This window comes from Theobroma cacao, chromosome 5 (assembly GCF_053813885.1).
Source record: "Theobroma cacao isolate CCN51 chromosome 5, ASM5381388v1, whole genome shotgun sequence".
Classification (NCBI taxonomy): Eukaryota; Viridiplantae; Streptophyta; class Magnoliopsida; order Malvales; family Malvaceae; genus Theobroma; species Theobroma cacao.
The window spans coordinates 36976909-36995207 of record NC_142643.1 but is presented as its reverse complement, the minus strand read 5'-3'; the positions used below and the strand labels follow the sequence as shown (position 1 = coordinate 36995207).

At 29.4% G+C, this 18299-nt stretch overlaps 1 protein-coding gene across 2 annotated transcripts; it reads left to right on the top strand.

Moving 5' to 3' along the window:
* Positions 1 to 11144: 11144 nt before the first annotated feature.
* SPC98 (spindle pole body component 98) lies at positions 11145 to 15235 on the top strand. 2 transcript variants are annotated; one of them, XM_088806876.1, is made up of 4 exons: positions 11145 to 13529; positions 13627 to 14088; positions 14172 to 14220; positions 15095 to 15235. In XM_088806876.1, the coding sequence occupies exons 1-2, from the start codon at positions 11266 to 11268 to the stop codon at positions 13919 to 13921; spliced, it is 2559 nt and encodes an 852-aa protein (XP_088663002.1). In that variant the 5' UTR covers positions 11145 to 11265; the 3' UTR covers positions 13922 to 14088; positions 14172 to 14220; positions 15095 to 15235. The 2 variants fall into 2 exon arrangements, with proteins under 2 accessions (XP_088663002.1, XP_017977750.2); XM_018122261.2 differs by lacking the exon at positions 15095 to 15235 and having other exon boundaries at positions 14172 to 14911.
* Positions 15236 to 18299: the final 3064 nt, after the last annotated feature.

Sequence of the window (18299 nt, the reverse complement as noted above, 5' to 3'; positions counted from 1 at the left end):
GGCGCACGCAACGTTTGAAAATTCGATTTTTATTTTCTTTTTAACTTTTAGCTATTAGCTCTTTCTTTTCCATTTTTACTGTCTCGTTGACGTTTACTTTTTGTGGGCACCAACTTGGTGACATCTTTTTTTCTTTTCTGTTTTTTTACTATATGAGCATCTCAATGGTTGATACGTGTTTTTTCTGTTAAAAGATTGGGTTAAATACCTCATTTTTTTAAAATTTTAATTAAACTTTTAAATAAATTTATTAATTTTTAAAATAAACATTGACTATTACCAAAAACTATAAAAAAATTAAAATATTTTTTATTAGTTTAAAAAATTATTACTGTATAATTTTTTTGAAAAAAATTAAAAATAATAATTCAAGTAGCACGATTGTTGCTCCCCAATTTTTTAAAATTAATGAAAAATTAATAAAAATTATATGATAGTAATTTTTAAAATTAATAAAAATTAAAACTATTTTTAACATCTCTAACATGCATAAACAAAAAAATTAAAAAATTAAGAATTAAGAATTAAAAAAATAATAAAATGAAAAATTACAATTACCTAATTCAATTTTTTTAGTGTCTATCATATCCAATTTAATCTCATTAAAATTGAATGACGAAGATTCATGTAAGCAATCTTAGATACAAACAAGGACTTGTGCAAGCGTAGAAGCTTATGATTTAGGTTTAGGTTTTGAAGAAAAGGAAGAGTAAAAGGCTAAAGAAAGATTGAAAGAGCAAAGTGTAAAGCGATTTAGATTTTTATCAATGGATCAATTAGATCGAATTATTTTACTCAACTCATATTTAATTTAGATGAATAATTGATTTAATTTGATTTTATTCACTCTTAACCATAAGCATTCTAAGAATCTAAGTATTATATTTTGATCTTATAACGCTACACGAAAAAAAATCATCAATTTTTATCGTATAAATTCTTATTCACCATTTTAATATTAAATTCAAGTCAATGGAGCGTTCCTTTGATAATGTGGTTAATGTAATGATGAAGTCATGTACTAAGCATGAAATCAATATTTTCTCAACTTTCCACGAAGATGTATGAATATGATAATACAACTTCCTTTTTTCTAAATAAAAGGCATTGGATATATATATATATATATATATATTTATCAATCCCATTTCAATGCCTAAACTTTAAGTTGAAGTTTTAATATTTTTTTAAAGAAAAAAAGTGGGATTGGTCACAAAAGTCATTAACTTTTACTTTTTTTAAAAAAAATTAATTTTAAAATTCATCTCAGAGTAAAAAGAATTCTCACAAATGTAAATGGTGGTTTTGACCATCTCCACAAAGTTGTTTGAGCTTTTAGTTATGCACTCAAAAGACTTCCATTTCTTTTGTTTGAAAAAAAGATTGGGGCTCCTTGCCATGGTGGCCCTCTTTGCACCAACCATGTAAAACTCTGAACGTTGGCTTTGGCTCCTTTATTTACCACACAACTTTGGACCACTTTCTTTTTTCTAATGTGGGACGACCCTTTTTTTTTTTTTTTAACCAAATAACCAGACAATAAATGACCGAAAAAAGACAATGAGTTTAAAAAATGGTGGTTGAAAACAATACTGTATAAATCACACACTTTGAAAAAAATATATAATTGCCAAATAATTAATCAGAGATTGCAGTTATAAGATAATTAGGTGATTTTGATATGCTATCATTATATATGTTTAGTATTAATCAAAATTTAATTAATTTCTTTTGCATGAGGAGATGGTCAGTTGGTTACCCACTCCTTGCAATCTTGTCCAATTCCTTATCTGCTACTGGTGACATATACTTTTCATTGCATACAAGATTTTATTTCTTCGTGACCACTTCCATATGTAAGCAAAATGACCAATTCTTTACTGATCTTGAATTGAAATTCAAACAACTTGGCTGTCTTAAATTGGGGGTGATATGAAGATGCTTGAAAAACTAATGCCTTTTCTTTTCTATAAAAGATTCCAAGTTCATTAAATTCAATTATTAAGCACATAGTACATCTATGTGCCCAAGTTTTGTTATTGAAATACATATTAGGGAAGAAACATTAGAAGGGTAAAGAGGAGAAACACATAGTAATATCTGGTTTGATGAGTCAATAAGCATGTGAGATAAAGAATAAGAAGGTTTCAACAAGAAATTAGATGGGGTAATATTCAAAGCTTAACTGACATTTTCTGTGGAAATTTCATTGAAGTTTGGGGTACAGGAAGATTTCAGCCCTGCAGCAATGGTCTGATGCTGATTAGGAAGATGTGGATGGGTGCATCAATGTCTCGCTTTGAAATTTCTGAATGGCAGTAATTAATGGCACTTTGGTGTTTTCCCTAACTTCTGAAGCCTGTGTTTTTCTTTTGTACTTCACGCGTTTTGCATCAAGTATTTTAAGATTTTTTTTAAGTTGGAATGATTTATTTCAAAATCTTTCAAAAGGAATTCAAATTTTAAATTTATATTTTTTAATGTTTTCATCTCATATAAATATTCAATTAGATAGATAAAATAATTAACCAACCAGCTTATAATTGAACAAAGTTAATATAAAATTGAACCAAATTCATACATAATGTGATTTTAGACGAGATTTTGCATTTTAGGAACTAATAAGATATTTTCTTTATTACCAAAAAAAAATTAATAGTAGTCATTTTTTAACTCTTTTAGAGTGTATCAATAGTATTTATAGAAGTATCAATTTCAAAACTATATATATATATATATATCTAATAATTTATTAAATTAAGTATTTTTATATACTTTATAACTTGTCAATAATTATTTGATGGTGTGTTTTAGTGAATGATTAAATTTCAACTTATATCATTTTTAAATATGTAAAGTTCTATGTAAATATAAGTTTTTCACCACTTATCAAACATGTTTTTTGGATTAAGAATATAGACTCGTAATTTATAATTTATATGCATATTAAATTCTAATTGCAGAATTTAAGGTCACATAGAGTTGGGCTTAAGTTTTGACCCACTGCATATGTAGTATAAAGCAATATAAAAAAAATAAATAAATTACCTTGCAGCTAAGAAAAGCATAATGGTGCTAGTTGTTTAAGTGCCCATTGGCCTGGCTTATATTTAACTTATCTACTACTTAAAAGCAGAAGTTAGGTCAAATAAGATTTTGTAAAAAACTCTTAAAAAATAACTTTTTTTTAAAAAATAAAATCTAAAAAAAAAAGAACTTAAAAAAAACTCCAATTATGAGGTTTTTTTTTTATAAAAAAAAAACACGCTAGCTTATTAGGAGAGTTATTTTTTCCTAAAAGATCCTCACTCTCAAAAAATACTCTCTCCTTCTCCCTCTATCGATCTCCCTCTCCTCTCTCCCTTTCTGCAAGTCATCATTTTAAGATATTTTTTTGTACTTACAAAAATTGAGAAAAAGGAATATTCAAAATTCAAAACTGCATTCAGGTATTATTTTTTTTTCTTTTTATTTTGTTTTTCATTTTATTTTCTATTTTTTTGGATTTTGAAAACTCTCTTTATTAGTTGATATTTCTCAGTTTATTGTTTGATATGACAATTATGTGATGTTTATTTATTCTTAACTTTTTTATGTTGTATATAATATTTGATGATTATGATTGAAATAATTAATTAAATAAGTTAATGGTTGTTGAGATAAATTATATGAAAATTGAGATAATATTTGTTGATTATGGTTGTTGAGATAATATTGTTCATGAAAGTGAACTTTGTTAGTAAGGATATCAATAGCTAAATGTGATTTTCCTAAATTATGACTCCCATCCTAGACTTCTTTTCATCTTTTATGGGTTCTCCTCCATTGTTAGGGTTAAGGGTTTTAGTAGTCGACTCACTACTTTCTTTCATATCTCATTTTTTTTATTTGATTTAATTTTTCTCTTTATTTGATTTATTTATTATTATTCAATAAAAATTTATTTATGAATTATGTGTTACTTATAAATTATTTGTTGAACTCTTTTTTTATAATTTATTATTAATTATAAACTTTATGTTATATAAAAATCCTTTTTATATTTTCAAAATTTATTTTAAATAGATAAAATAAAGTTAATTTTTTTATTTTGAACAAAGAAATTCGTGATTAATAAAAAGTTATTTATTAAATACCCTTTATGGTAATTTTAACTAAAATTAGAGTTTTTATAAGTTGTTTTGCTCAACAACTTATCTATAAAAAAATAAATTTACCAAATAATTTTAACTTAATTTTAAAAGTTATTATTTTTTATAAGAGCTTTATAATAGTTTTTAAGTTAAAAAAAATCAAGCCAAACATGCTCTAAGTGGCATAAATCTACTATGCCAACGAGTAAGGTATCCATGAATTTTGAGATACCCAAACCCTAACCTTATTAAAAATCAAAGACCTTAACCTTTTTAATTATCCGAATAATTTTAAAAATTATTATCCTAACCATAATCCTAATACATTCTCACTACCCTATAGTTACCTTACCCCGTTTATTAAAATTTTCTTTATAGGTACCCAATTACCCAATTAATTATTCTAATCTCATAACTTCCCTTTAGATTTATATGTTATAAGTTTATATAAATAAAAATATATATATTGTAATTAATAATTTTATAAGTTATAATTTTTGAAATGTTAACACCAAATAGAAAGTAAACATGTTTATATTTAAAGTACATATATATATACAAACACATGCACACATCAAAAATATTTTAATATATATAATAGTAATTATATTCCTTATAAATGAATCTAATATATATAAAATATATATATTAAAAGACATTACAAGATAGTTAACAATTATAGTTTAATGAATTAATTTAATTAATTATACGGGTTTGTCCTTAATTACATAAAATTAAAAAAAATAACTAGATTTTAGAACTATCCTAATCTCATAACTTCTCTTTATGTTTATATAAGTTTAAATAAACAAAGTTATATATATTATAATTAATAATTTTATAAGTCATAATTTTTGTAATGTTAACACAAAATAAAAAGTAAATATATGTATATTAAAAGTATATATATATATATATAATAGTAATTATATTTCTTTATAATATTATGTAATATTCATATTATTTAAACATAATTAACACTCTAATAATTTTTTAATTTCAATATATTAATGTCATCATATTAATAATTAGAGTAATCATACTTTTCATATATTTGTTAGTTTTTAACAAAAAAAATTACTTGTAAAGTTAGTAAAAATTGTAAATTTTTAATTTAATTATTAAAATAAAAAAAAATATTTATAAATAATAATCAGGTTCGGATAACGAGTATCCAAAGGGTGATACCTGAACCCTACCTGAACTCAATATGGATAGTGAAATTACTATCGAAACTTATCCCAAACCCGATTATAGGATACCATAATTCTATATAATCGAGTCGAGTATCTACGAGTACCTTATTATTGGGTACCCATTGTCATCCCTACCAAAGCTGCCCTTCCTCTAATGCAATCTAATTCGTCCAATTTAAATTTCTAATGCCCATACGAAAACAGTGCAGCTTGCTTTGTCCTATTGATCTACTGCCAAAATCTGTTTAAAATAATTGAACTCATTAGAATCTTTGTTTCACATTATAGACCAATAAAAAAAAAATATATATATATATCATTGAGATAAGATAAGATAAGATAAGATAAGCATTCAAATCTTTGACATAAGATGCATAGATGAGTATGTCCCATTTTCAACACTAGTATATGGTCACATATATTTTGCACATGAATACGTTATTAGTATGTTCTTTATACTATATCTATGAATGTCATATGGATGTAGGTAAAACCTTATTGGTTGATATTAATATATATATAATTGGTTAAGTAAATACTCGATTATACAATAACATCTTAATTTTTCTTGGCTTATATTTTTAAATGATTACTTTCTTGAGGGATTTTAATCAATATTTTAAATCAACAATAATAACAAGTTAGCAAATAATTATAGTTTCAAGTAATAACCTGTCGTAACGTGCAGGTTCGGGAACCCAACCGCCATACACTATGAAAACTCTAAAAAAACTAGGAGTCGTCACCAATCTTTTTTACTAGATGTGATTGGTCACCTATTGACTCGATTCTAATCGATGAAGCTTTAAATTAATTTTAAGCCCACCGAAAAGAACCTTAAATTGGTCTACGTTTTTCTTAATCTAAGTTCGGGAGTACGGTTACTCTCAGAGAAGGATTAGCACCCTCGGGACGCCCGTTCCATGAACGGTACCATTTTTAGATTATTCTATTAGGCTTTAATTTTTTAAATTCACTATATTTTCTTAATTATTATTCCCTTATTTTATCCTCTATTCAACCTAAAATGGAATACAAATGTGAGGCAATATGAAATGTATGGCGTGGGATAAAAATATGTCGGATGAATAACCTTTTATTTAGGACGTTCTCTCGGATCCGCCCATCATATTGGTGGGATCCAGGGTGTTCTCTCACCTAAAGAATTATTCGAGAAATTCGTCTTCGTAAATTCGACGAATAAATCTCATCATCGGGGTTATCGTACGTTTTTCTTTAAAGGTAATATTTTCGTGAATAATGAACCTAATACAAGCGAAAGCCTTTTATTAAAGATGTTCCTCGAGCCTTCCCATCATACTGGTGGGACTCGGGGACACTTTTTCACCTAAGGAACTTTTCAAGGAATACTCGCCTTCGCAAGATCCTCGGAAGATCCCATCATCAAGGCTTAACTCATAAACAAAAAATACTTATATGCAATGATGTGTATGATGCAATATGTAAATGCTATACTCGTGAAATTAACTATTTTTATCATTATATATTTTTTATTATCATTATATCCTTTGTTTTATTTTTTTGTATCCTTTTTATTCTAAGTTTCTCTTATATTTTCTTTGCTACTTATTATGAATCTTACTTCTCCATATTTCCTTTTTGTAATTTGGTACCTTATAAAATATTCATGATTCTATGTTATCTTAGTGAACAAAAATTTATTTATTTTCTTTTTTACTATTTTACCATCTTATATTTTTTATTAGTATTATTTTTTGTAATCAATCTTTTGTTCAAACCTAATGCCTAAAATCTTATTTTATATATCTATATTTAATTCCATTTTTTTCTTTCTACTTTCTATCTTATTTTTTTTACATAATATTTTATTAATCTATAATTTATACCATTAGATATTTAATGTTTAATTTTTAAATTATTTATTGTTTTGGATTTTCCTTATTAATAGTTTTTATTATTTGTCTATTTATTTAATGTCATGGATGTTAACATTTCACAAATTTATTATATATATTTGAATTATCATTATTATTTTTATCTTTATCTATTATTATTTATTATTTTTTTAAATGATTTTTGTATAGTTAAATTTTATTCATAAAAATTTTTGGATCTCAAAATCGAGGCCCTCCCATCATACTGGTGGAGCCTTAATTCGAATTCCGAACCTAGAGAAAATTAGCCCGAGATTGCGACTTCTCGCGTCCCGACCAATCATCCCATCATCGGTACAATTTTGTATTTAATGTCATGGAATATTATTATTATTATTATTATTATTATTTTATTATTATTTTTTGTTTTTATATTTGTAGTAAATATTTTTCTAAGCTTAAGTTCTTTGTATAACTAAACATTTTTTTTAAAATATTTTTTATTTTTTATTTTTTCATGCTTTATTATTTCTATATTCTTCTATTTGTTTTAATTTCTTAACCTTAAAATATCACCTAATAATTGTAAAATATTGTATTGGAGTAATTTAAATTCACACTATATCATCAAACAATAGATCTTTCACCAAATAAAAATGGGTTAGACCTAAATGGCTTAAATCACAACTAGTCCACAAACAATAAAGAGGAATACTTTACCTCTTTGGGCTAGGACTGGCCCGGGTTACACAACTTACAAGAGGGCACTCAAACTTGTAGCACCGACCCACCAAGCTTCAAACAGCTTGTTCCAACTGCACCCTTAGAGCAACAAACGACACCGTTGGGCTTAGTGGGGCTTTTCTTTTTCCTTCTTTTTTTTTTTTTTTTTTTACTCTTCACTCCTCCTTTTTCTTCCCAACCGATAGCATTCTCAACCCTCTTTCTTGCCTTTGCTGCACCTTCCCTTTAACCGGATTTCCCTAAACGACAGCGTTGTCGGCTACCTTTCCCTCTCTTGCCGTCGATCGACGACCCAAGCTCCCCTTTTCGCTGATGTCGCTCCAATCTTTCTCTCTCTCTCTACAGTCGACTACCCAAATTTGGCTCTCTTTTTCCCCATCGGCGGCGCTAGAACCCCTGGATGCGCACCTCTCTCTCTCACTCTCTCGTTGCCCGAATCAATGGCCACCCTAAATCTCCCTCAAAAAGCCGTCGACTGACTCCCCCTTGGGCGACGATTGGCTTTTCCTCTCTCTCTATCCAAAACTCCTACCGGCTCCGGTTTCCTCTCACCCAAACTCTAAGAAAGAAATCCCCCACCACCGACGGCACAAAAGCCTCATTCACCTTCGATTTGAGCCACCCAAAACCCAAATCCTATTCCTACAGCCGGCAGCACCTAAAGCTTCCTATTACTCTCTTTTTTTTTGTTTATTTTTTATTTTTTTATTTTTTTTTGAGTTTGATAGTGGATTGTGGGTTTTTGGCTGCTAGAAAACTAGGATTTCTTTTGTTTGCAGATTTTTGGCTCCCCCAATCCCCTTTTGCTACAGTGAGGTTTTATACATTCGGCTTTTTGGCCGAGTGTAGTGCCTTCACTACCCTACCAGATGCGAATTTTTCCCATTTGACAAGGTGAGGGAGGTGCCTGGCAAGGTGCGGGTGCCAGTCGTACCCCTCTCCCCTTTTTCCTTTTTTTTTTATTTTTAATTTATTTTTTTGTTTATGACTTTTTTTTATGATTTTTTTAACTAATTAAAATTTATTATAATTTTTAGTGTCTACATAACCCACACCCACAAACATGCTTGCAAATTGTTTCAGTGCACCAGATATTGTTTAGGTTCACTAAAACTTTCATGAGTAAGGAGAGGAATTAAAGAAATTAAAATGATTGGAATTACTTACACTAGTTGAGTACAAGCTACTTTTGATGCTACAATGAAAATTGAATGTCAATTTTTTTTTTGTTACAATTTCAATAGGTGTTAAATAAATCAAATGCTTGATAAAAGAAAGCAAGTTAATGTAAGGTAGAATTCTTTTTTATCAAATAAAGTTTATAATTAATTTGAGTTAAAAAAACATTATTTGTAATGATAATTTAAAAATATATTAAAAATAGTGCCTTTTTAGTCAATAAACTAGTTTTGTGTCACCTACATACGTAATTATATGCGTTATTTAACAAGTTAGTTATTTTTTTTATTTTGGAAATTTTGCTGGTGACAAATTTGTTAGAATTGATATTAGCAATGATAATTTATACTAAATAAATGATTTTTTAAGTTAACTAAATAAGAGTTTGTTAAATTTTGAAAATAGTCGTTATAGTCTTTTACATCGAGTTTAATACTCAGAAAGAACATAACAGTGTTTTACGTCTCAGATTTTCTCAAATTGTTTTGATGCTTCCTTAGTTTTACAACATAAACTATGTCTAATATTATAAAAAAAATTCATGAAATTATGAAAATAATTATATATTTTGAGGTTATTGATTTTGCTGAGAAAGGTTCTTACAAAAGCTATAATACTATTTCAGTAATTTAGTATCTAATACTTCATTAACTCTAAATTCATGAATATTCATATCAGTTACTAACCAGGTTATTTAATTTTACGGACCAAATTATCAGAAAAAGTTATAAAATTATCTGATATTTTAGTAACTTCGTAGTTAACATTTCAATAACCCTATCTTATTAAATATATATAAAAGGTAGTGAGGTTATGTTCGATGTTACTAAAACATAGATAAAATATTATAAAAATAATAATATATATTGAGGTTATTGGTTTTGCAAATCATAATTATAAAAAATGCTATAAAAGGATCTAGTAACATAGAATCTAATATTTCAATAATATCTATTTTTGTCACTATAAAATTATATCAATATCCATATTTTTATATATACTACAAATATAGACATATAGATAGATAAATTACTGGACATTATAGAGTATAAATATAGTTTGATCAATGACATCTGAGTATTTAGTTAATTGATTGATGCATAATTTCCTTACCTAAAGAATAAAATTTGAATCTCCTCTTTTTCAATTATAAAAATATATATATATATATATAATTTGATCAATGAGTTGAAAATCACCTACTGTAGGATAAAATTCTTAATTTCATCGTGAATTCTCTATTTGATCTAGTTCGAGATTTAAATCAATTTTGTTGTACGTCTAGGTACAATACCGACTTTTGTAAATTTTTCGAGACTCTCTTAGCATGCAAACATGCTATCCATCACATGTATGTCATGACAAATATTTTATAGAGTCGGGCTTGTCATCTTCTCTCCCACTTGGATCAACCATATGATCCTTCTTCATGACTGATTTCGACATTCGGCTAAATATTAATATTTTAATATTATTTCATTAATAAAATATTATTTTATTCTAAAAATTTTATCTTGTCTTCTTGGTACCCAAAATACCTTATTATGCCTCACTTGACTTCCAAATCACCTTTTATCTCACAAATTCTCCTTCGATAAAATTATTATTATTTTATTGTTATTTTCTCACTTGCGAAATATTTTATCCTAAACTACTCCTTTCGTCTTTTATCACTTCTAAACATTTTAATTGATCTCAATTTGTATTCGATCAACTTTATTTATCACCATATCAAAATATGGGGTATTTCACTTAAAGAATAAAATTTGAATCCCCTCTTTTTCAATTATAAAAAAAAAATATATATATAATTTGATCAATGAGTTGAAAATCACCAACTGTAAGATATGCTGTATGCTCAATGGACATTGAAACAATCAAGGAAAAGCCCATTGGGCACACTTGTTCTTGCCAAAAGGCCCATTTTATGAAATCAATGGGCTTGCAAAACCCATCTAAATATAAATCTTTTAAAATATTAATAGAAAAAAAAGAAAGAGTTAAAATTGAAGAGAAGTGTTTTTTCCATTTGCCCGCCCATATAAAATCAAACAAAAACCCTTTACCAAATATCTCACTCTTAAAATCCCTCTCTCCTTCTTTTTAGGGAAAAAAAAAAAAAGGAAAAAGACCTTGCTTTCCCTTTCTCTTTCAGAAATGGAAGAAGAAGATCAACGCAAAGTCACAGATCTAGTGATTGAGCTAGTCCGTCGCTTACTTTCTCAGCAAAACTCTCAAAACCCAAACCTTAACTCTCCAAATTTCTCCCAATCTCTTCGTTACGCTCTTCGCATACTCTCCAGCCGTCTAACCCCTTCCATTTCCCCTGATGCTGACGCCATCGCCGAATCCATCAAGCGCCGTCTCGCCACTCAAGGTAACTCCTCTGATGCCCTTACCTTCGCTGATCTCTACACCAAATTTGCTTCCAAAAATGGTCCGGGAAGCGTTAACAACAAATGGGCAGTTCTTTACTTGCTTAAAATTGTGTCAGAAGATCGAAAAACCGCGAAAAACAGCATGGATTCTTCGTTTTCCTTGCCTAATTTAGGTTTAAATGATGATGAAATGGGAAATAATTTAAGGGTTTTGAATGGTAAAGATAACAGAGAAAAGGGTTGGAAAAATGGGGTTTTGTTGGTATCTAAAGACCCTGAAAATTTACGTGAGATTTCGTTTCGGGAGTTTAGAAATTTGGTCAAGGAAGAGAATGAAGTGAGTGAGGAGGTTTTGGTTAGAGATGTGTTGTATGCTTGCCAAGGGATTGATGGGAAGTATGTGAAATTTGATAGTACTTTAGATGGTTATGCTTTATCCGACTTAGTTAAGGTACCTAGAGCTACTCGAATTATTGTTAGGAAGCTTTGTGAATTAGGTTGGTTGTTTAGGAAGGTTAAAGGGTATATTTCAGAGAGTATGGATCGCTTTCCTGCTGAAGATGTGGGGACCGTGGGACAGGCATTTTGTGCTGCGTTGCAGGATGAGTTATCGGAGTATTATAAGTTATTGGCTGTGCTAGAGGCTCAGTCAATGAATCCGGTTCCATTGGTTTCAGAGACTGCAAGTTCAGGGAATTATTTGTCCTTGAGGAGATTGTCAGTTTGGTTTGCTGAGCCAATGGTGAAAATGAGGTTAATGGCTGTTTTGGTTGATAAATGTAAAGTTTTGAGGGGTGGGGCAATGGCTGGTGCTATTCATTTGCATGCACAGCATGGTGACCCACTTGTTCATGACTTCATGAGGCGATTGCTTAGGAGGGTTTGCTCTCCGCTTTTTGAAATGGTGAGGAGTTGGGTTTTGGAAGGGGAATTGGAGGATATTTATGCTGAGTTCTTTATTGTGGGGCAACCAGTGAAAGCTGAATCGCTTTGGAGAGAAGGTTACCGGCTCCATGCTGGAATGTTGCCTTCATTCATTTCACAGTCTCTTGCTCAACGTATTCTGAGGACTGGGAAATCTATTAATTTTCTTCGTGTCTGTTGTGATGACCGAGGTTGGGCTGATGCCGCAACAGAGGCTGCGGCTGCTGCTGGAACTACAACTAGAAGAGGGGGGCTTGAATATGGAGAAACTGATGCACTTGAATCTCTAGTCATGGAAGCTGCTAAGAGAATCGATAAGCATTTGTTAGATGTTATATACAAAAGGTATAAGTTTAAAGAACACTGTCTTGCGATCAAGCGATATTTGCTGCTTGGGCAGGGTGATTTTGTTCAGTACCTGATGGATATTGTTGGACCAGAGCTTTCTGAGCCTGCTAATACTATTAGTTCCTTCAAGCTAGCTGGATTACTGGAAAGTGCAATTCGGTCATCTAATGCTCAGTATGATGATCCTGACATACTAGATCGATTGAGGGTTAGGATGATGCCACATAATACTGGTGATCGGGGCTGGGATGTGTTCTCATTGGAATATGATGCTAGGGTTCCACTAGATACAGTATTTACTGAATCTGTCATGACCAGGTATTTAAGAATTTTTAATTTTCTGTGGAAGCTTAGACGGGTGGAGCATGCACTCATTGGTGCTTGGAAGACAATGAAACCCAATTGTATTACTTCTCATGCATTCACAAAGCTGCAACGTGCAGTAAAATTGCAATTGCTTTCAACTTTGAGGCGGTGCCAGGTTCTTTGGGATGAGATGAATCATTTTGTTACAAACTTGCAATACTATATCATGTTTGAAGTCTTGGAGGTGTCATGGTCCAATTTTTCCAATGAAATGGAAGTAGCCAAAGATCTTGATGATCTACTTGCAGCACATGAGAAATACCTCCATTCAATTGTAGAAAAGTCACTCCTAGGTGAACGATCACAAACCCTTTACAAGTCACTCTTTGTCCTGTTTGACCTTATATTACAATTTAGAAGCCATGCAGATCGGTTATATGAAGGAATTCATGAGTTGCAATCAAGGTATGTTCTAATATCATATTATTTGTATGTATTTAGATATCTTAAGTCAATTTTTCTGTTTATATCGTCACTAACACTTGCTTTTCACTTTTGGTAGAACTGTGGAATCCTCTTCAAACTCTCGAGGCAAAAGCAAATCAAGTAGGCAAAGAAAGGATAAATCTTCAGAGCCAGGGTCTTGGATCAGTGAAGGCAGGAAAGCCCTAACACAACGTGCTAGTGAATTCCTTCAAAATATGGGACAAGATCTAGATGCATTAGCTACAGAGTATACGTCATTGCTTGAGGGTTTCTTAGCTCAGTTGCCTGTTCAGCAACATATAGATTTGAAATTTCTCCTTTTTCGGCTAGATTTCACTGAATTTTATAGTCGGCAGCATCCTACCGTATAAAATGCTGTCAATACATATGGGTTTAAGGAATTGCTGCTAACATTTTGAGACACGAATGCAGTGCTTCAATTCACTAAGTCAATTCCGCCATGCTGCCACATGAATGAAACTCAGTCATCTGGCAGCTGTATAGACTGACCAATTGGTAGGACATTGCTTGATTTTAGGTAAGACAACTTGAGATGTTCTTTATTTAAATTTTGTTCTATTTGTCTTTTCCATATATCTGACACTGCATCTTACTTTTCAGATGGTGTGCTTTCTGATGGCTTGTGTGGAACTTTGCAGTTCAGTTGAAGGTATTTTTATAATGCTTTGTTTGTGGTGTTCAATATAGTAGTGTACACGTTTTGAATCCGATAGTCCAATGATTCATTGGTGTTTCCTTACAGCTCTTACAACTTATATGTTGTAAGCTTGTATATTCGTACCATATTTCTCAATTTGTTAATTTATGAGCAATTCATGCTATATGTTTCATTTTTATATCCCTCTTATCTGGTTTAACTAGAATTTCTTTTGGCCTTCCCTTGGATATTTTATTGTGGCATTAAGTTGTGGTTTTGTGTTCCTTTTTGGTTGCAAAGCCTGGTTTCTGGTATTGTTGTAAGTTTGGCTCGCAATGCAAAGTGTGGTGGCCTATACACGTTCACAAGGAAGATTGACTATTTTTCATGATTTTCTACTATAAAGGAGCATTAGCGTACTTGTAATATATACAACATTTCTCATTGCAATAACAAGAGTGATTGGTTTGTATTTTTGGAGTTGAATAGAGATCAGCAAGGACTAGAACTTTTGAGTTCAAAGTATGACATGAGTTCTAATGGTTGCCGCTTTGGAGCTTACTCCTTTGACCTTATTGTCTGGTTACGATTATACTTTCTTTTTAAAAAATACTGTGGGAAATTAATATTTAAATATAGCCGGTGGCTTGGACTAGTGTAACCTGGTTATATCATGGAATGCGTACGTTATTGTTTTCGTAGAGATGACATGTTTGCATTCATTATTGTTGTTGTGGGATGCAAAGATCTGTTAGGTTTCCAGTAAGTTTTAGTTTATTTATGCAATGATATACCAAATTCTGTGCCGTACTCTTAATTTTGTTTTTCGTTTTCCTTCTTTAGCATTCTCCAGCAGTTATTATAGTATCTGTTATTTCTGCTGCAGAGCTTGTTATCCAGTGCTGTTGAATGCTGAAAGTTGCCAAAGAATTTCTTTTCAGCTTAGCTGCGGAGAAGAGTTTTTTCTTTTAAAAACATAGGAGAATTTTTTTTTTGTTTAAAAATTGTCTTGATTTATTAAAAATAATCTCAATATTACCTTCTTAAAAAAAGAATTACTTTTTATAGTAATTTTAACCAATGTTAGAGTTTATTAAAAAAATCATATAAATGTAAATTTATCAAACAATTTTAGTCTAATTTAAAAAATTATTATTTTTATAAGTACTTATAATAATTTTTAAGTTAAAAAAAAAGTCAAGCCATAGATCTTCATTTGCCACTTCTGAACCTGTTTCAAACTACCTTGTTGGTCGTGGCAGCACAAAGAAATTTAAAATTTTGCAAATGCTTCACATTTTAATGGTTTTTGAGTTTAAGATAGAGGCATTAAAATTTTTATAAATTAATACTTAATAAATTAATAATTTTAATTTAATAATAATTTTAGTTGGTTTCAATTAAATTAATAATTTATTAAATTTATAAGATGATATATTAAAAAAAGATTTAATTAGATATATAAATTTATAATTTTTTTATGATTCTAATGTTATTTATTTTTTTCAAAATTGATTTTTTTTGGACCTTATTGAGCTTTGGTGTAGTGTTTTTGTATTATAAGAAAAAATTATACAATGTGATTGTTATTTTAAATTTACCTTTGCACGAGATAGATTTTACTATAAAATTATCGTTTTTAATTTTATTTTTTTTGTTATTTCTCATGAGTTTTCAATAATTTGTTAAATGTAAATAATAATAATTTGTAATTTGATAATTAAATAATATTTATATAATCACAAAATATAATATATGTATGTTCAATATTTAAAAAATTAAAAATACTTGGATAAATTAATTTTTTATTAGTTAATGTATAAATTAATAAATTATTAATTTATCGATTAAATAATATCTTAATTAATTAATAAATTTTCATACAAGATATTAATTTATAAAAGTTTTATGGTAATATAAAGATTAAGCAACGAAAAGAAAATTTGAAAGAAAAAAAATTAATAAAATTCTTTCAGTATTACTAATTAACCATTTTTATGGGTAAGGCCAATATCACCCAGCCAATGTGTATTTCTTCCCAGTGAAGGGCTGAAACTTCGGTTAAGAGCCTGTTTGGCTTGACTTTTTTCTAACTTAAAAGTTATTATAAAGCTCTTATGAAAAATTATAATTTTTAAAATTAAGTTAAAGTTGTTTGGTAAATTTCTTTTTATAAAGTTTTTTTTATAAGTTATAATTTTTGTTAAAATTATCATGAAAGATATTTTTTTTAGAGGGTAATATTGTAATTATTTTTAATAAATGAGAATATTTTTTAAACAAAAATAAAAATTCTCTTATATTTTTAAAAGAAGAGAAGAAAAAGCTCCTCATTAGAGTTTTTTTTTAAGCTCTTTTTTAAAAAATTTTGTCCTTAATAAAAAAATTACTTTTTTTTTAAGAGCTTTTCAAAAAATAATGTTTGGCCTGACTTTTACTTTTAAGAGGTAGATAAGCTAAAAAAAAACTAAGTCAAACATGTACTTAGTATCCAAAGTTTCAGCTTCCGCATTCTCGCCTGTGAGCTCTTTTCCTTTTTTTGAGGCTGGCTCCTATACGATTGTAAGACAAATCCTTGTGAACTAATATTTGTCTTTGACATGGATTTTGCTTCGGTAGCCCCGCCTTTCCCAAGCGCAGCAGATGACTGTTGCTCATTAAGCAAAGAAGCTTAATCTAATTATGTGGAAGTAGGAATCCCATCCAAGATTGTAGTCGAACCCTGTGAAAGGTTTGAACTTGGGTTTTTGAGTTGCTTCCTCTTGTTCCTTCCCTAAAGCAAATTTAGATGTAGGCTTTTTAGGCTCTTTGCAATCCGAAAGAGCTGTAGAGGGTCTTTTTGCTGAGTTTATTATTCCTTCTTATTGCTGTCAACCTTCAAGATTCTCATATCTATATCGAACAAAATTGCTTTCTTAAGAGCAGTTGGAGAAACACGTTAAACAACGATTTATAGGATATGAAGAAAATGACCATATAATTGAGTAGTGGGTATAAGTTTCGGATAGTGGAGTAGTGACATTTAATAGTATATCACGTGCATTTTATTGGAAGAAAGAAAGAAGTAAAATACATGTATTTCAATGAAAGTTCAAGAATAAGTCTTATTAACTATCTCTATATTTAAGCCACCAAACCAAGCATTTTAGAACATTTCAAACGTGAAGATAACTTATGAAACTTGCCACTCGTTCTGAGTTACTATCAATTTTCCATATGAAGTAATTGTTCCTCGCTTATTTCTATTCTGTACCACAATACTTCAAAAAATAATAGTTAGTCAAAACTAAGCATCTACATTTTGGCTCTTACATTAAGTTCTTATAAAGAGTTTTATGTATAAAACAAGAAGATGTACATAGAATAAGTAAGGCAACGCTTTTATATATATAAAGGATATAGCATAGCTTGTAAATTTATACATTTCTTATTATTTTTATTATGTCATTATGCGTAACGCATTTGGGAACGTCCCTAGGCTTTTTTCGCTTTTGGAATGTCACTAAAACATTTAGTGTAGTTTTGCCCCCTACATAACAATTTTATTATGAAAATAAAAATTTAATATGTAATTAGAATATTGTGATTAATAATAAACCTTGGTGTGTGCAAAAAAAAGGAATACAAATAAAGCTATTGATTTATTTTATGTGGGAAGAGGAAGAGAAGGTCAGGAGCTGCTTAAAGGATGAGATATTTCCCCTAGAAATGATTATCCATATTTCGAATGAAATACAAACAGATTGTTTAATGTTTTCTTTTTTGATAGAAGTCGTTTAACTCCATAAATATTTTGAAGAATAATAGACAACCGATAATATATTATGGATTACATAATCATTTCAGGAGATGGACAAGTAGACCTGGTAATTCGTGTTAATGTATCGTAAACGTGTTAGACACGAAATACGTTAAAGCTAAATATGAACACGACACGTTTAATATTTGTGTCTGAAATTTAAAACACGGACACGTATACGTTTAATACACGTGTAACACGACACGACACGATTAACACGTTTATTAAACATGTCAATATATGACATGACACGATTAATAACACGTTTAACACGGTTAACACGTTTAACACA